The sequence below is a fragment of the Hyperoodon ampullatus genome (genome assembly GCF_949752795.1).
Source record: "Hyperoodon ampullatus genome assembly, chromosome: 3".
Classification (NCBI taxonomy): Eukaryota; Metazoa; Chordata; class Mammalia; order Artiodactyla; family Ziphiidae; genus Hyperoodon; species Hyperoodon ampullatus.
Window position 1 is genome coordinate 62,932,054 of NC_136916.1, and position 19,655 is coordinate 62,951,708.

The window sequence follows — 19,655 nt, forward strand, 5'->3', positions numbered from 1 at the left end:
CTAATAATGATATCTGTCACCATCACCATACATCCGCCTCGGCCAGTTTGAACTTTGATATATCAGTTGTAAGGCCATGCAACAGAGTAGGAAACAGGGATGCAGGGCAAGGTCACTTCTAGAAATCCTAACATTTAGTCATAATATTCAAATAGCAAGAAAGCTAACAAGTAGGGAGAAGAAAAACAAGATCAATCTTGGCTCTCATAGCCACCAAAAGACTGAAATTCAATTGAAATGCCCAATGAGCAGGGAGACATAATGATGGCCCTAATAAAACACCAGACCCAAACCTTCCTGGGGCTGGGATGTACCTTTCACAAGTGGCAATGGCATGTCTGTCGCAGAGGACTTGTTGACCACCAAAACCCTTTTCTAAAAACAGCAATAAAACTCAAACTCCTTGTTTACTGGATTAATCAGAGGATAGGGTCTGGGAGTCATGAGAGGTATTTTCTCTTTTCAACTTTGTCAATTACATAGAAAACTTTAACTTGTTTTTGTGAGCACATTTTTTAATTTTAGAAAAGGAAGAGGAAGAGGGAGGGACTAAGGGCTAGAAAAGTTGAATAATTACAGGGATAGAAAATTCAACACCTATTCTTTCACAAATGCTGTATGGTAAGGTGTGGAGTCTCCAGAAGACACAACCTCTGAGGAGTCAAAAAGCTCAAAAAGGAAAGAGAAGCCTCCCCAGAGTTATCTCAGCAGATCCCTGGAGAAGCTGGGTATAGGACCGAGGTCCCACAAGGTCTAGTCATTGCTGTTTCCTCTCCCCCTGGCCAGCCCTGCTCCATCTTCCTCCCCCAGCATCTGCTCAGGTCACCTGCCAAATACCTAAGAAATGTAATCCTCAACAGTAATAGTATCTTCCTGTTTATACTGTGCCTCATTCTTGTCCTTTAAAAAAAGAGAAAGAAAAAACCAACCAACCTTACTTCAGGTGCAAGGCCTTTCCTACTACATGTATATACGACCATCCTCAAAATTCCTTTCTTGACAGGGATCCACAGGCTAAGGTGGAAAAGCACTGCCACCTCAGGTCTGTTCCCAGATATGTGTCCCTCCCTCTGATTCCTTCAGCCTTCTTTCCTTTTGTATATAACAAGTAACTCAAGATTTAGTCATGTAACATATAATGCCCAGTCTCTGGCTAGCCTAAGTCCTCCACTCCCCACAGTGCTGAGCCCAAACAACACCCCAGGGAAGTTTTCAACTGCACGGAAAGCCAGGTGGGGAAGAAAAGGGCTGAGTGTAGAATAAGTGCTAAAGAAATATGTAGGTATGGTCTGAATTATATTGCCCTGAAATGTCGATTTAGTTAAAACCACAAATGGAGATTCTCAAGAGACTCCTTTTGGCAGAGGTCACTTATGTTCCCTGAACCCCTTGAATTTCTCTGTTCTTGAGTACAACCACCTCTTGCCTCTCTATTACTCAGCAGCGTTTTTAAATCATTATAGCTATAAAAAGATAACTGTCTCTTACCCCACTCTAGAGGAACTGAGGAAACAAGAGTTTATATGAAAATGTTGTGGGAACAACACATATACCACTGTAAATTCAAGGCAGTTTTCTACCCCAGCCATAATCGGGAGCTAGCTTAGAATGTGATCCTGGGCCTATGGCAAACCCTCCTGAACTTACACAAGAAAATCCAAGTGTTCAGTCTTTACCAGACCAAACTATCTCTAACCTAAAAGACATTAAGTTTTCAGCTGTTCTCTATCCAGGTGTCAGGGGAGAGAAGGAAGAAAGACTAGAATTCCATATGAATTTTCTTGACAGACTAATGTGTCTGCCCAAGCTAGTCACAGAATATGTTTTAGGACTATATAAAACAGAATTCTCTTAAGGTCTACTTCTTTAAAATGAGGATATTAATACCACCTGCCCAATCCACCTCACAGGGTTACTGTACAGTACAAATGCAACAGAGCACAGTACATGGTGAGATACTGTGCATGTTGTAACTTCCTCAGAAGACACTCCTGACTGCAGCCTCCAGACCACTTCTTATCTGCTAAAGAAAACGTGAGGCAAGATGTCTTTGGGGCCATCAGAACCTCACCTTCTTGAGCAGACAAACCAATGGAAAAATAACTCTCTTTCTATTCCTGAAAGTGCTGCTTAGAAATCATTAACGCTTGATCAATATGATTAGAGTTAGTCAAGACTTCGAATTATATGTAATTATCCTTTAGGCTTGGAGACCTCGATTAACTAGACACTAGACACTCTCCCTCCCTCACCCATCCCATTCCCTCTGCACTTGAACTCTGTGCCAAAAGCTTAGCCTGGAATGTTGCAGGGCCTCAGATCTCATATGAAGGAGTGAAACGTCTCCCCACGTAGCTCAGCTCATCCAGGTGGGGAAGGGCCCTTGGCTGGCTTGAGAGAAAACGCTTTATCACACCTTCATCCTCATGTTGAATAAATATGGCACTCTTCAAAAACAGAGATAAACCCAGATCTCTACAAGAAAAGCCACGGAGTTGATCAAATCCTAGGTTCTCTGGCCTGTGTGGACTGTAACCATGCCACAGTGACTCCACTCCTTCAGGCATTTAGAATCGAATCCGGCCACTAGAGGAGACACTGGCCATCCTTATGTCAACAAGGACACAAGTTAGGGCAAGTGTCACCAAGACACTACTTTCCTTTAGTAGCAACATGTAATAGAAACTTTGACTGTGTCTAAGATTTTCTTGAGTCTGAATTTTTAGTCTTCCAAATATTTTAAGGAAAATCTGAATACCTGCTATATATGCCATTCCCACTTCCTAAATTTATCCTTCCAGCTTCTAGGGATCACCCTGTAGATTTAGAGAACAAGTTTGTCCTTCCTAAGCAAAATGAAAAGGACTAAAAAAGATCCTCATCTCTTCAGTCTGACCTCAAACAGTAGCCCTGCCTCCCCATGGTCATTTTATAAAATGGAAAAACATAGGGATGGGAGTCAAGACCTGGGTTCTATGCTAGCTCTGCCACAAACTCACTGTGTGACAGAGAGCTACTGGTTTCACTTTTCTGGGTCTCAGCTGCTTCTCTGAAATAACACAGGAAAGCTGGGTTAAACGTTAGTTAGCTCTGACTCTTACAGTTCTATTGGTCTTTCTTGCAACCTTCAGCTGCAATCTCATCTTTAAGATGCCATGCACCCAGAGTTTTTATTACAATTCTAATGAATTACCTACAAAGAGTTTATATTCACCCTGCACACTGTACTTTGCCAAATCCTGGCCCATTGGAGATACCTACATAATAATACTTCAAAGGCTCTACTCTAAGAGCTTTACCTAAGGATGAACCATATGAAGCTACCAAAATTGAAACATTTTTTGAACTACAAAAACAGCAATTTCATATGGTTCAACCTACTATATTAACTTATTTAATCCCTCTAACCTACCCATGTGCCACGTGTTAGGTTTTACAAATGAGGCAACAGAAGCATAGAGAAGTTAATAACTCGCCACGGTCACACAGTGAATGATGGGATTTGGATTTAAACCCGGGCAGTTGAGCTCCTGACCCTTCAGTCCTATCCATAATATTATATTGCCTCCCATTATGAAAACAAGAAAAGCTCAAAGACTGGAAGCCCAGACCAAGTCAGCGTCTCAGAAGGAGAGTGAGAGGCTCACACCGCAGCCTCTGTTGGGTTGTACCTTTTACTTCAATGGTGGCATTTGCTTTAGGAGCACTGAGAAAGTGATATACACAGTGGTATTCGCCTGAATCCTCAGCTCTCGGCTTATTGATCCTGCAGAGATGAGAAGAAAAATCAAGTAAGGAAGCTGGGAACAGTCAAAATACACAACAAAAGGAGAATCAAAGGGGCAACCAGAGACCCTGCTCTCCAAGTCGTGCCCCGACATGCAACTCACCTCCTCCTAACTGAAAGCAAAAACCTCCCTCTGTGTATTAATAATTTACTTCTTATTGGGTGTCAGGAATACAGGTCCCTAACATTAAGATGCTCCAGTCTACTGGGAGAAATAAACTACAAAGCAAGTAATCAAAAGAGAGGGCTGTACAAACTACTATAATCTACACTTAGATACAGAAGATGGAGCCATGACCAGAAAGTTCTTGCTCACCTGGTGGTTCCAGTCAAATAAATAAGAGCAGAAAAAAAGCAAATCTTTTTCTGCGCTTCCCTGAAGACTTTTAGTAGTAGTATTCTTCCTACCCTGCATTTTAGTAGCGTGCCTTTCAATAAGTCTACTAACAGGACATAGGAATAATGGGGAAAAAAGTCTGTCATCAGAGCATCAGCCACAGAGATGCAGCTCAATTCTTAAGACTTTTAGGTGCAGCTAGAACTCCAGGGCCCTGCATGATCTGGCCCCTCCCTAGTGTCATTTCAGCCACTTTCTAGCCCTACAGGTCTCTTTTCAGTTTTTCAATGTGCTGAACTTGTTCCTACCTCAAAACCCTGACACAAGATGCTCCTTTATATAGAATGCTCGTTCCATCACTCTTAGCCTCTTAAGTCCTTTTCCATCAGTCTTGGCTTACATGTCACTTCCACCCCCCAATCTAAGTGACATCCCTCTCCCTGACATTCTCTCTCATACTACACTGTAATTCTTCACAGCACTTATCACAATGTGTAATCATTTATTAATGTGATTGCTTGATGAATGTTTGTTTTCCCTACAGACCAAGTTCTATGTAGATAGGCACTGTTTATTTGGTACACAATTCTATACACAGCACATACCCTGGTGCCTGGAATATAGTAGAAAAATGAATAAACACGTGAATGAACACAAACTTAAGAGTGAATAGCTATGCACAGATCCAGACCAAGTTAAGCAGAGTGATAGAAAGGACTGTAAGAAGTGTGTATGAAGAGAACAGTACTTCCTCTGAATCCTATAGGGTGATCCTAAACAAGCTTTCTTGGCCCTGAAGGTCAGCTTCGTATCAGCTCAGTTCATGCTGGCCTAGACACATCCCCCCAAACGTGCAGAAAGGCTGGTGTGTAATTACAGAAAACAGAGAAACATCAGCTTCCAGATGAGAAAATAAACATTATTTCGCTCCTACTCTTTTGCTCAATGGTTAAAATATGATATTGCAATGGTCAAATCTCCACTGCACTAACGTCTGAGAAAAACGCCTGACCTCAAACACTGGCCAAATGCATTTATCCATCTTACTGTTCATCCCAAAAAAGACTTGAAGAGAGTATGGATGAGGAGAGACATAGCCCACCCACAGGACTGTCTCAGCATACCCATGGCAGCATAAGAGTCTAAGAGGAGCCGTCAACAGTCTTCTCAATTTGACACAAATGCCTATTCTTATATCAACATGCTCCCAATAGGGAAACAGACACCAGTTAGCTGCTCTTAGCAATGTTCAGAGTTAGGAGGAGGAGGAGCAGCAGCAGCAATATCTTTAGGGCTTAGACTTGACTACAGTAAGTTCCTTGAGAGATGACTCCCAAACTTGAGGCCATGCCTACGGGCTCAAAATCTCCCCACAACATTTCCTTTGACTAGCTATTGGGAAGTAACTAAAGCAAATCAAACATGTCCCCTACAGGCTAAGCAGAAGCAGGGTCTGAGACTGGCTCCATGGCCGACTTATTAGGTGGCCCAAGGGACTTATCAGTCGTTACTCTACAAAATGTGAGTTGTTACTCTACAGATTCCCTGAAAAACTCTGACAATGCAGAACACCCCCCGGAGAGCTTCAAATAGGCTGAGGAAAAATACACTACCATGTATAAAACACACAGCTAGTGGGAACCTGTGGTATAGCACAGGGAGCTCAGCTCAGTGCTCTGTGATGACCTAGATGGGTAGGAACTGGGGGGTGGGAGGAGGAGGTCCAAGATGGGAGGGGATATATGTATACATATAACTGATTCACTTTGTTGTACAGCAGAAACTAACACAACATTGTAAAGCAATTATACTCCAATTAAAAAAAAAAAAGAAGAGTCATTCTATAAAGTTAGGTTCAAACTTTACATAAAGTTACAGTTCAAAGCTTTGGGGGGTAACATAGTACAAGACCCAAGAGAAACATGATTGGACGTGTGGTACCTTGAAATAGGTATTATAAAAAAACAAACTTGTAAAACTAATGGACACACCAAGAATAGATGCCTTTTATTCCACTCAGCATCTCTATTTGATTAACCTTTTCCAAACTATGAGGATACAGCTGAGGCTATATTTCCAATTTTATATCAGAAGAAACTACAGTGGAGTGAGATTAACTACCTTGCCACGAAATGGTATAATACAGCAGAAGAACAAACAAACAAACAATAAAAAACGAAAAAAAAACTATGACCTAGATTCTAGAAAGTCAGAAGACCTGGAACCTAGCCTTGGTTCTGCAACTTATTAGGTACAGCATGTGGCCTTGAAAGCAGTCAAGCATTATTACTCTTTGAGTCTCAGTTTTCTTACCCGAAAAAAAGGAGGATCCACAAATTAACGTGGGTCAATTAAATAAGGGGTATGAAATGATTTCAATTCTGCAAAATACTGCAGAATGTCCTTGCTACTACTAGGTACACAGGTTTTCCTGGTCTCACTCCAGTGCACTCTTTCTTTGCACTGCATCATCCTGCCAAATAGAATTAGCTGATCCTTTTCAACTAGGAACAAACTATTCTGAAAGGTGAGGTACCAGGTGTTCTAGATATTCCAAAAAAGGACCAAATCTTCAGGTGCTGGGTAACTTCTGCCAGCAAATATCCCCCTTTCATCAAAGGGTATTTCCAGGCTACCATCCTTTTCCAGATCAGTAATGAGCTCTGTATCCACTGGTCCTGATCAGGTTATGGTCATAATAAACACTCCTAAAAGGTAATTCACTAGGAAATCTACTCAGCGGAAATATCACTTCGGGTGATATTGCTCTAAGAGTCCTAGATCAGATTTCAATCTGATTCCTCAAACCACTGGATTTAGTCAAGAGACCTGCATTCTAATTGTGGCTTTTTTATTGACTAGCATTGTTACCCTAAGCAAATCACTCCCGATGCTCTCAGCTGCTCTATCATCATAGTGAAGGGATCTTTTATGGCTCTCAAACCTGGCCACTCATTAGAAATCCTTTCTAGATTCCTGGGCCTCACCCCAGATATACTGGATTAGAGTCTCCAGGGGAGGACCATGTCTCTCCCACATAGCATAATTACAGATTATGAATGTCAAGTAAACTCAACCATGTTCCCTCCCATCTTCCCAGGAGCTGCTAGCCCCTCTCACCTGTATTCCATGTTGCTGGCATTCTTACGAGTGGCAGTCAGTTCTACCCCATTCTTTGTCCAGTAGCTGTATGTAAGGGTGTGAGAGTTGGAGGTGAGGTTACACTGCAGGGTGACAGAGGGCGCAGGGCTTTCTCGAATAATGACTTCTTCACTGGTGACAATCCTTGGCTCTGTAATAAGAGTGCACAATGATAGGGAGCCACAGTTCCATGCTCTGCAGCCCTGGCCTGAGAGTTGGATAGGGTAGGTTGGGGAGACTAGAAGAGGGAGGGCAGACAGGACCACATGAGGAATTTCACTTTGCCACTTTGGAGGAAGTCAAGAAAGGAAAAACAATGATTATAAGCAAATGACCACTAGCGCAGACAACAGCCTGAAGACCAGTTGGCCTAGACGTGAAAAGAATGGGAGTATTATGGATGCTTGCACTGGCAACAATCCACTTACGCTTTTGAATACCACCATTTTATGAGATAAGAACCACCAACCAATTCGGCTTCAATTAGAAAATCAGGCTCCATTTTGCAGTTCTGAAGACAAAGGCAATATCATTTAGATAACTAATAAACTTCCTGCCTTGAAACAGTAATAGTTATAATTAGGCATGTATGGCTTTTCCCACATTTAAATCTGATAAATCTATGGCAAAACAGCCTGGCCATTAATTATGCAGAAAAAGACAATGTAGATCCTAAAAGCAAATTTCCTATTGAAAGTCTATCGCATTTTCCAAATTTTGCCGAGAGAAAACTGTTAAGGAACCATAAGTTCTTCTCTCCAGCCCATATTTTACTCCAAAGACAAAATTTTTTCAGAATTGCACTTTAAAACACTTTCCATTCTAAGATAATCACAACTAGAATGTGGTATATGTTGGTATGATGGGCTCCTAGAATTTTAGAGCTGAAAGGCCCTTAAGAGTTCAATGAATCCCACTCTTTAAGAGCTAGAAAGGTACAATGACTTGTGCAAGGCCATAATTATTATTAGTGACAAAGCTGGGCCTAGAAAACACATCTGACCGAATTCTTTATCCCTCCTCCTCCAACCCCAAAACACCCTCATACACCTTCCACCTTAGGGCAAGTTATATACTTCATCTTCTGGTTCTACCTGGGCTTAGATAACCTGGGATCACTCGTTTAGTATCTACAAAAATAACCTATTTGAGTCAAGTATCATAACACATTGAGCAGAAATTTTTTAAGGCACACTATATCAATACCGTTACTGGAAGGTTCATAAAGCACTTTGAATTCCATCACTATATTAAAGTCTTGAAGTTTGTTTATTGTCTTTTGTCGTTATTTATCTTTAATCATTTCCCATGGTTAGTTCTTTTTCTACTTTTGGTCAAACATTTTCAGGTAAAGTCAAAACTAGCCATCTTTTCCAATCCACAATCAGAGGTATTTGCTCTCTTACTTTTTTTCCAATTCTTTCTCAGAAATCCTTGACTAACTTCCCATTTCCCTGCACCTGGCTACTTCCTGTCTACAACTCTGTAGCAGCTCCCTGACAACATTTTATAAAGTATAGTGCTGACTCTTAACTCTTTAAGACAAAACTCTCTCCCTTCACTGGAACTAAGCTTTGTTCATTGTGCAGGAAGCAGGAGAGGACGGAGACGTCATGGGACACTTGAAAAATGTAATGCCCAAGCACCTCCTAATCAATGTTACATTTCTGATTGTAGAGCTCATATCGTCAAAGAAACTTGTGATAAATAAAGCAAATCCTCAAGTTTGCTCAACTAAATTGGTTCTAATTATTTTCCAACTCTGGCAAAAGGATAGTGGTTATCTTTCATTCAGCACTGGTCCTTATCTGTAACATCAAACAGGGTCTCTATGTACAGATAATGGAGGCATAGCAGCCACTAAGACAGAAGCAGATGCATGTAAACATTAGCGCAGTGGTGTCCCATGGTTTCCAAAACACACTGGACAGAAGCCAAATCCCTGGGCCTTAAGTCGAGCAGAACAGCTGCAAACCCTGCAATGGAAGGCGCACACACACACCATCGGCAGAAAGCACCACAATTTCAGGAAAATCAAAACCAAGCAAAAACAAAAGTGATAAAAAGAGAGAACCAGTACTCCACAGAAATTAAAAAAATATAAAGGCAACATTAAAACCCAAACACACTTTTAGGTTTTTACTGAATTTTTATTATTCAATTTTATTTTCTGTCCCATTTGGGACTCGCCTTCTGGTTCTTCCTCTCAGACTGCACTGAGAAAGGGTAAACTCTGAGGCCAAGAGCTTCCAGATGCTTCAATTACAAGGAGGCCAAAGCAAATGCTACTCTTACCTGTGGTGATGCAAATAACCACTGCAGCTCAGTGAGATTAAGAAGGTGATGAAAGCAACCTGGTAGACTTTCTGCCAAGAATTCTCAGAAGGCAAAGGAAAGCACTTTTTCCCTTAAGTGTTTAAGATCCAGGAGAGAGTCAGCTGCGAGCAAGTCGATAATTTTAATAGGTTTAAATATGATTCTGCACCATAGGAGGGTTGTGGGGTGGGGTAACCTTCCTCCTGTAATTGCTATATACGGAAACCAGTGCTAGACCAAGCTCCTTGGCCTCGGTGCCACATCTGCATTCTGCACCAGGATGAAGGTGGGGGGCTTTTATTTCTGATCGAACACTGGTGGTTGAGCATTGCCCATGACAGTCCAAGAGAGATGAACATTTAGGAGAAGCTCAAAAATTCTTACCTGCCACTTACTCCTATTTAGAAGCACTAGTTAGGAGACCCTTACTTACCCTAGCCATCATTCATATGTAGAACATGCTATGGACAGAGAGAGAACCTAAAAACTGGGCACGCTTCTCTTCCTGCCTTACATTACTGCCAGGAGGTCATTCTTTTTTTTGTTGTTTTTTTTTTTTGCGGTACGCGGGCCTCTCACTGCTGTGGCCTCTCCCGTTGCGGAGCACAGGCTCCGGACGCGCAGGCTCAGCGGCCGTGGCTCATGGGCCCAGCCGCTCCGCGGCATGTGGGATCTTCCCAGACCGGGGCACGAACCCGTGTCCCCTGCATCGGCAGGCGGACTCTCAACCACTGCGCCACCAGGGAAGCCCAGGAGGTCATTCTTAGATAGAAAATTTCAACTTCCCCTTGGAGACAAATGTCCTTGAGGGTGCTGAAATCATAAAAAAATCCAATTAGAGTGGAGTTCAGGGTGTTGGGAAAAAAAGAAGCCTGGCTCTCTAAAACAGTTAACTAGCGTCAACTGATTGATGGGGAGGTCTGGGGAGAGTCTGAACTAGCCAGGGTTTGTTTCAACCACATGCAGACACCCCAAAGTTAGGAAGCTTATTTCTAAGTAAACTGGGAGACTGCTGTATACTCTCGAGATTTAGAGGTAGGTACCCCAAAGCCGCATCTTCTTCTAGCCCCAAGGCATGACCTTTTAACTATGAGTCTACCTGAGTCTGGCTCCTGCAAGTACAAGTACCAAATGCTCAGCCCAGTCCATGCCTACAAACTTCTGCAGAGCTTTGTGGCCGTTTGGGTAATTCTGCTTTTACAAGGAAAGGAGCAAGGGGGCAGGAGAAGGAGGCGTGCAAGGGAAAAAATTGTTAAATAAAAGAAAAATCACTGGGTTAATGTTCCCCATTTTCACATAGACAAGGTTTTCTTTTTCCCTTTCCAGAAGCAGGTTCTCTAATTCAACAGTGCCAACTGCAGCAGCCTCTAACTCTACTCTAAGTCCTCTTCATAGGCATCTTCTGAGTTGCTATAAAGAACAGACAAGTAACTTGCTATTTTCCATAGAAGTATATAGATTCAAGGCCCATGTCAGATTACCTCCTGTGTTATTACCAATATCCTCATAAATGTAATTTACTATTTTTATTTACTCTCTCTAAATCAATCAGTTCTTTAAGCCTGAACTGGCTCTAGGGACTCCTACTGAGTCCTTGACAAGAAGGTGAAAAACCCAGAAGATCTTTCCATTAAATGGAGAATGCTTCCTCAACTATAATAAGGACAGATGTGGGCCAGAACTCTTTCTGGCCAGAAGCACTGGCTCTGTGGTGGCTTCTCCTTCCCTCTCCTTCCCACCATACAAGCAGCAAGACACTATCCAGAAAGAGGTGGCCACAAAAGCTCCTGTGTCTGATGTCTTACTTGTACCTGCTACTACAGATGAAGGGAAGGATTCTGAGCCAACTGCTCAGCTCACTGTTACCACACAGAGGAACAGGGTTGGAATTTAGTTTCCTTTTTTAAGACACAAGAAAGGCCAGTGTGAATGGCTTCCAAACTATTTCTGGGGTTGCCAGCCTCTGGAATGATAGTGTGGCAGTGAATGCTGTGCCAACAGTCAGTCATCAGAGTCAAACTATCTGTCAACAGATCCAACTCTGACTTTGAAACAGCATGATGGGGTTTTAAAAAATACTTTGCAGCTTAGTCACCTGGCTCCTAACAGCAAGACATAAGGAGGAAATCTCAGGCTGCTGCTTTTAAGAGAATAGGAGACTAGCTGGGCAGGACCAGTGAGGAGTATACTGCTGCAGTGGAGGGCTGTTATCAGAGAAGCACATGCCACTGTTCTAGAAAAGAAAAAGAGCTAGAACTATGGAAATATCCAAGCTTACATGCCACCCAACAACCAAAACACATCACCACACCACACTCAGGGCAACATTCCCATCACAGAACAGGATGACACTAAGTCACAGTGAGGGAAGAGGCTGGGCAGACACAAACTTAAAACCATAGAGGTGAAGGTAGCTACTCAGAGAGCTTCAAACAGATGCACAGAAGAAATAAAAAGTAGTGAGGCTGGGGAGAGAAATAAAAATAGAAAGGCACCAGAGAATAAATCAGCAAAAGGATAGCAGAAAACCTACTACAAAATTAAAGTAGAGGGAAAGAAACAATTCAACACTATGCTGGTTTGACTGCCTGGTTTTGTGAGTTTTAAGTGTTTTTTTTTTTTTTCTTGTTGTTAGCCTCCCCAGTTCTCCCTCCCCACCTCTTCCCAATGCAGATGATTTTGGACAATCACAAATTTCCCCAAGTTCTTTGTTCCTGAGGAGAAAGACACAGAGAAGGGTTGGGGGATAAGGGAGGTAAAGAGGACAGCAAAGAAGAAAAAAAAAAAGTTGCCACAAATATTTTCATACACTACAACCAGAAGGATCGTGGGTTTGAAAAAACGAAGACAAGGGGTGGGGTGAGTGATCATACTAGGGAAGAGGGAAAGGAAGCAGAAGGGAAGGGTCATCGGGCCACCTCTAGTGACTACAGTACTACTACTGTAGGGTGCTGGACTCACTCTGAAGGACGCTTATGGTGGCCTGGGCTCGAATCCATGTTATGGAAGGGTTTTGCCTCAAGTCATTCCTCTTGGGGTCGTTGCTGGCCCTGCACTCGTAAGTCCCAGAGTCCTCCAAGGTGAGCCGGGTTATTCTCAGCACACTCACGCCGTTTGACCCGTAGGCGGTGTTTACGGTGACACGGCGCTTCCGAGCACCGTCCCACAGCTGTCTGAAAGACTCTGCCCGGTTGACTTCTGCGTACCACCACTGGATCTCTGGCGTGGGGCTCCCGACCACGTCACAGTACAGCTCAAAGGCGTCCCCAGTGAGCTTAGTTTCTGACATGGGCGACTTGACAAACCCAGCTAGAGGGAGGGGGAGCAGGAATGCAGTGACAGGCCAATCAGAAAAAAAAAAAGAATCAACAGGTGTTAATAGTAATTTAAAGAAAAGAAAAAAAAGAAAAGAAAAAAGCAAATGAGCTGCAAAGAACAAAAAGGATTCATTTTTAAACTATAAAGAGACAGTAAACAGCATTTCATACAAGCTTTTAGAAGAAGAACCACCCTGGGAAGCTTATGAAGCAAAGGCAGGCTAATTACAAGCTGGGGCAGCCCAGGTGCTGGCCAGGCAGAAGCAAGCCCACTGGAAAGCGTTTTAGCAATGGGCCCAGCCAGTAGGAATGAGAAAGCCTCGGGTCTCGGGAAATCTATTTCCTTAGAGCACAAACCATTACCTTTCCAAACTCAGGCAAGTGATGAAAGATAACCGGAAGTGGCAACAGGTTATATGCAAGTCAGGATCTCTCTTTTGGATGGGTGAACACTTGTTAGAGATGCAATGTCTTTTATGGGTCACAACAAGAAGTGTTAACTGACCTAGTGACACCTTCTTTTGGGAGTCAGAGTCCAAATTTCAACTGAAAGGCTAGCAAATTTCTCTCTCATGCAGGATCCTATCCTGAATTCAGGTTAGACTTTCCCCACATCCTCTTCTTCCCTGGGCCCAGGGCAAACAACCCAATTGTCTGTGAAGCAGCCGCTACCTTAATGCAGACCCTCAGGCACAGGAGAGCAAAACAATCTGTACTTCAGAGTAAGAAATACTATGGGGGTCAGCTCAGGAATAGAACCAACAGTAACAGTAACTCAACTCATTGCCAGTGTCTGGAGGGACTATGCCCTCCATAATCCCATAAATTTATACAACTAGAAAAATCTCCTGGAAAGTCAGTCTTAAAAATAACTATGGGATAAAAACAAAAATAAAAACAAAACAAAACAAAAAAATAACCATGGCATGTGACAGGCTCTCTTCACATAATTTAGTTGCCTGGCTCCTAGAGGCCAGATCAAAAAGAATGAGAACTGTACAATGATGAATTAAACTAAACTCTATGGTGAAGGCTAGGCCTCAACAACATTGCCAGGCACTGCCCAGGAACTAAAAGTTGATGCCTACTTCCAATGGCCCATAATTTGCTTGAGGTTACACTTCCATAAGACAAGGTGGCAATGGCAAAAAGAGAGTGAAAAAAAATCCAGACTTACTGGAAGAACTTGGAGTGGGCTTCATATCACAGTGCAAGCATACTCTCTCTCACCCATTTACTCCACCACCAAGGGTTCATTCAGCATTTTTACCAATTCAGGCTAAGGTAATTCAGTATCTAAAGTACAGGTGAGAAGCTAAAAGAGGGTACTCTGAGTCACTCTTGGGACCAAGCCAGATCCTCTGCAATGAGCAGAGTGGGGCCAGTATCTACCAACATCAGGTTGAGAATATTTCACAGGAGGGGTATGAATTCAATGGAAGTTTTCCTACAGACCAAAAGCCAAGGATATAATGGGGCTGGCTGAAAATGCAGGTTCCTAAGTGGAAATTTTTCTGTTTATATCCATAGAAGTATTTGCCTTTGGAGATAAACTCTACACCAGGGACCTCAGAACCCTAAGGGAGGTACTACACTTACTCAAGTAGAGGTCAAGAACTCCACAAATTCATACTAGTCTTTCAATTCATAAAAGATTCAGAGTCTGGGAAGGACAGGAAGCAGTAATTAACAGCCTTAGATTAACTGTTCTGCCTTCAAATGCCACTCTAAACTACCTTTTGAGATGCAATGTCAGTTCCTTGAAAGGAACTAGCTATGAGAGGCCCCAAGAAGCCAAAAAGATATCATTCTCAGATGCAGGGGAAGTTTTAGAATTCCAGAAGGGAGACACAAAGCCCCTGCAAGAAAAGCTGAGCTCACTTCCAGATAAAGGGGTACCCAAGCAGCTATGTTTTAGTCTTACAAACTGCCACCTGCCCACCGGTCAAAGTCAATGCCAACTAACATACAGAGAGAAGGAAGCTGGTTTTGTTCATTTTACTACTGGTTCAATCACTAAAGAAAACTGGTTATCAGTAAATCCCTAGAGAGCAGTAAAAAGTATTACTGTTTTAATCATATTCTTGATCATTAAGTGGAAATCACAAATGCTTATTCTCACATTCTCTGTGAACTGGGGGAGTTTATGTCCTCTCGAATGCTGTGATTGATTATGCTCTAGAAATATGTTGCTAGTGGATTTGTTCTGTATTTTTTCTCCCTTCTTCTGAATTGAACTTCAAATCAAGCTTAGATTTAAGTCTGTTCATCCAATCTACTAACCACGCTAACATAAAAGGAATGCCTGCAAGTATGTCCAGGAACACCAAGAAACCATCCGATTCCAATATAATCACAAATCCCAACACACCACAATTCAAAGGTAGCTGAGACACAGTCTGAACACAATTCCCCACTGCAGAGAACCAAGAAAGTCACTCAAACTGACACTGCAACCCCTGGACAAGACACTCCTAAGGAAGAAGGAATACTGATCTGATTTAATTCAGTTTTCTACTTGCACACAGGACAAGAGGACCAAGCTGAAAATGTTCTTTGAATTAGTAAATTATATGATATATATTTAAGCAAACTTATCTAAAAACCAAAGTAAAAATCCCTTAAACACTAACAGACATCTATCTGTGCTCTCTTTGACAGCTATTACTAGTATTACTTATCATTAGACATGTATATCAACAGGTAATATTTTCTAAGTATGTGTTATGTGTTAGAGGATGTGCTAAGCACTTTTACATGATCTCATTTAATCCTCACAACATGACACAGGTGCCATTATAATCCCCTTAAAGATGTGGAAACTAAGGCCCAAAAAAGTTGAGTACTTTTCCCACAGTTATAAGCTAATAGTGAAAGAGTCTGGACTGGAATCCAGGTGTGTCCAAAGCCAAAGCATGGTCTCCTAACACTTTTCACAATTGCAGTCAATGCGCCTCACTGGGCCAGGAAAGTTTTTTGTAGTTGAAGTTACAGATATTTTTGTCACCACTTAAATGTATTTAATTGTATGTAATTTCTGGCTATGAAAAGTCAGGACCCCTCCACTGGAATGTGTAGCACACTACAATCATGAACTCCTTAAAATTATAATTCTATTAAAGAATGGAGATAGGACAGCAAGAATCAAAGAGGTCCTAAAGCAATTCTGTTTGTTTGTGTGTGTGTGTGTGTGTGTGTGTGTGTGTGTGTGTTGGGGAAGGGGGAGAGAAGAGTGAGAAAACAAAAGATGGTTCAGAAGCAAGACTTCCCCATAGTGCTGATGATTCCACCACTCTTCTCTTTAAAACCCTGGCTTCATAGGAAAGAATTTAAAAAAGACATTACAGACAATTCTCTGGTGGTGTGGTCAGTGGCCAAATTACAGACAATTCTCTGGTGGTGTGGTCAGTGGCCAAATTAATAAAGGGCAGCACCTGAAATTTTTATAAAACTTAACAGTTTAACATACATTCAATCTGTTGTTAAAAAGAACTAAGATCCTTCTTGTGGTAAATTTAGTAAGCCTATCTAGAAACAGGCTATCAATAACACTTTCTTAAAATTAAATATACTTCCAGACAATGGAATATTATTCAGTGCTAAAAAGAAATGGGCTATCAAGCCAGGGAAAGACATGGAGGAACCTTAAATGCACAAAGCAAATCTAAAAAAGGCTACATACTATATGATTCCAACTATATGACATTCTGGGAAAAGCAAAACTATGGAAACGGCAAAAAGATCACTGGTTGCCAGGGGCTAAGGGGGAGGTGGGATGAATAGGTGGACCTCAAAGAATGTTTAGGGCAGTGAAACTATTCTCTAGTAATAATGGTGGATATATAGCATTATACATTTGTCAAAACCTGTAGAAGGTACAACACCAAGAATGAACTCTAACGTAAACTACGGACTTTGGGTGATAATGATGTGTCCACGTAGGTTCATCAACCGTAACTAATGTACCACTCTGGTAGGGATGGTGTTAGTGGAGGAGGCTGTAAGTGTGCGTGTGGGCAGGGGATATGTGGGAACTCTACTTTCTGCTCAATTTTGTTGAAAACCTAAAAGCACTCTAAAAAATAAAGTCTATTAAAAAAATTAAATATACTAACTGAAAATACTTATAATTATGTACTGAGATTTATTTGCCATTGGGATTGAGTGTATCTGACTGCAGATAAAATTTTTAATGATACATAAGTGCACAACTACCTTTGAGCAATGAGAATTCAGTTTTGCCCAGACAAGCTAAGTAACATCCACCTATGTTGTGTTTCTGATGCAACAGAAAACACAGGGCTCTTTTCTAGCCTATAAATCGTCTTAAACCTTGAGATCACCCTGATCTCCACTAGGCTATCTTTATTAATGCCCTCCTAACTCCACTGAACAGAAATCTCCCAGCTTAAGGAAAAGAATCTTACCCAGTACAGGAGGAAGTTTCATATGTGTTCATCACATTAAGTACTCGAGGGCAGATATTACATTTATGGGTAAAGTAACCTGATAATTTATCATCAAAACGAGAACACTTTTAAGAAGGAAAGGGATGTTATGAATAATTTTGTTACAATAGGCACAAACAGAATTATGATCACCCTACCTCGGGAAACCTGGAGGTTGTGTTGTATAAGATCAAGCAATTAGAGTGGAGTTATCCCAGAGTAAAGCTCTAGGTCAATTAACCTCCAATTCTAAACACAGTATATTTGTGATTTACAAACTTTTCCCAAGAACGTTGAGCAATAATTTTCTAAGAACCCCTTTGATTGTTAAATAGCTATGCCTCAAATTTAAATGTATCTAGTCTTACAAAAGCTCCTCCAAATTCCTTAGTTTTTTTTTTTTCCTCTATCAAAACTGATAAATCCTCAACCCCATTCTCCAACCATTATTTGGTAGCTATGCCACCCTTGGTTCAGATAATTTTCCCATTAACCAGAATCTCTTGCCTAACTGTAAAGTATGCAGTATATAATCAAACCCTACTGCCTTGATTTCAAAAGAGAGTATACAAAGATTAATGAATCCTAGTATTTGAAAAAGGTAGCTCTCTACTTACTAGTCTGAAAGTGTTATCATATCTAGCAAAATTATAAACCCTGCTACAGAATAGGCCAAGATTGACTCTCTAGAATGTTTTATCAGGTACTCTCTGATAGTGTTTCAAAAATGAATGCCAAACTGCATGGTAATAAAATGCTAGACATATCAATTTAAATTGTGACTTTAAAAAAAGTATAAGAATGTGTAGAGGGTCTTCCCTGGTGGCGCAGTGGTTAAGAATCTGCCTGCCAATGCAGGGAACACGGGTTCGAGCCCTGGTCCAAGAATATGCAACATGACACAGAGCAACTAAGCCTGTGAGCCACAACTAGTGAGCCTGCGCTCTAGAGCCCATGAGCCACAACTACTGAGCCCGCACGCCTAGAGCCCATGCTCCACAAGAAAAGCCCACACACCACAACGAAGACCCAATGCAGCAATCAATCAATCAATCAATCAATAAATAAATGTTTAAAAATGAAATATTGTATAGAAAACGTTCCATTTAATAACATGGGTTATATGTAACACTCTATATAACATATATATTAAAATATGAAACCTCAGTTCCCTTGTGTGTATAATTAGAAGATTGGAACAGATGATTTCTAAGGTCCTTTCAGCTCCAATATTCTGTAAATCTATATATTATAAATGCTCAATTAATTGAAATACAGTATTCTATAAATCCATGACGATGCATGAGGCAATAATGTGTTTGTGAGAAAGAGTATATTTTAACAAATTATAAATCATCTAGAAACCAGGATATGTCTCTAATTTTGTATCCCCACAATTCCTTGCTATACATATTATACTCAATAATATTTGTTAAAAGAGTGCTGAGAAACACAATTCTCATTAACCAAGGATTAAGCTTAAAACCCTTTCATTAAATTTCATCCTATTAACAACTTAAAATGTACTAGTAATTATGAGTACTTTAATGAACAGTATAATAAATAAAACCATCTTTCTTTGACTAGGGGAGTTTTTCATATCAGAGCCATGTTTCTGAATATCAAGAGAATCATAAATTCTAGGAGACTAGACTATGGCATATTTGAATTTACCAGAGATTTCATAGAAGTTACTTTTTATTTAAAAAAAAATCAAGGGCCTCCCTGGTGGCGCAGTGGTTGAGAGTCCGCCTGCCGATGCAGGGGATACGGGTTCGTGCCCCGGTCTGGGAGGATCCCATATGCCACGGAGAGGCTGGGCCCGTGAGCCATGGCTGCTGAGCCTGCGCATCCGGAGCCTGTGCTCCGCAACGGGAGAGGCCACAACAGTGAGAGGCCCGCGTACCACAAACAAACAAAAAAAAAATCAAATCCCTAATGTCTGTTTGTTTTCTTGCTATGCACCCATTAATACTAATAGGCAAAGAAATAAAAATTGAGTGTAAAACAGATTTCTGATTTGAAATTTTACTTTAGTTAGAATGCAACTTTCCCATTCTTTTTCAAATTAGGTAATGATGCTACCCATCATCAATTCTAAAAAAGAAGGAAGTTCAGATTCCCTGTAAACCTCCTAGAATCAAAAAATAAACAGCCTAAAAATCTCTTTCTTTGAAAAGATAACCTTTAAGAAAAACATCTGTGGGGAAGGGGCAGGAAGTAGGACATTTTCTAACTTTTTTTTTTAAAAAGAACATTCCAAAAAGATTACCAAACGCATAACTGAACGTCTCTGAAACCGAATTATT

At 41.2% G+C, this 19,655-nt stretch overlaps 1 protein-coding gene across 4 annotated transcripts in view; it reads right to left on the reverse strand.

The window, feature by feature from the left end:
• The window catches only part of NPTN (neuroplastin), a gene marked incomplete at both ends in the record, with an annotated part of 53,838 nt that overhangs the window by 17,339 nt on the left and 16,844 nt on the right, over window positions 1–19,655 (reverse strand). For 2 of the 4 annotated variants that reach the window (XM_079700427.1, XM_079700426.1), the window contains 3 exons: window positions 3,672–3,766; window positions 7,245–7,416; window positions 12,543–12,890. In XM_079700427.1, coding sequence (XP_079556553.1) covers window positions 3,672–3,766; window positions 7,245–7,416; window positions 12,543–12,890 — 615 coding nt within the window. The remainder of the gene's footprint in view (window positions 1–3,671; window positions 3,767–7,244; window positions 7,417–12,542; window positions 12,891–19,655) is intronic. The other 2 variants (XM_079700429.1, XM_079700428.1) reach the window with 1 other exon arrangement.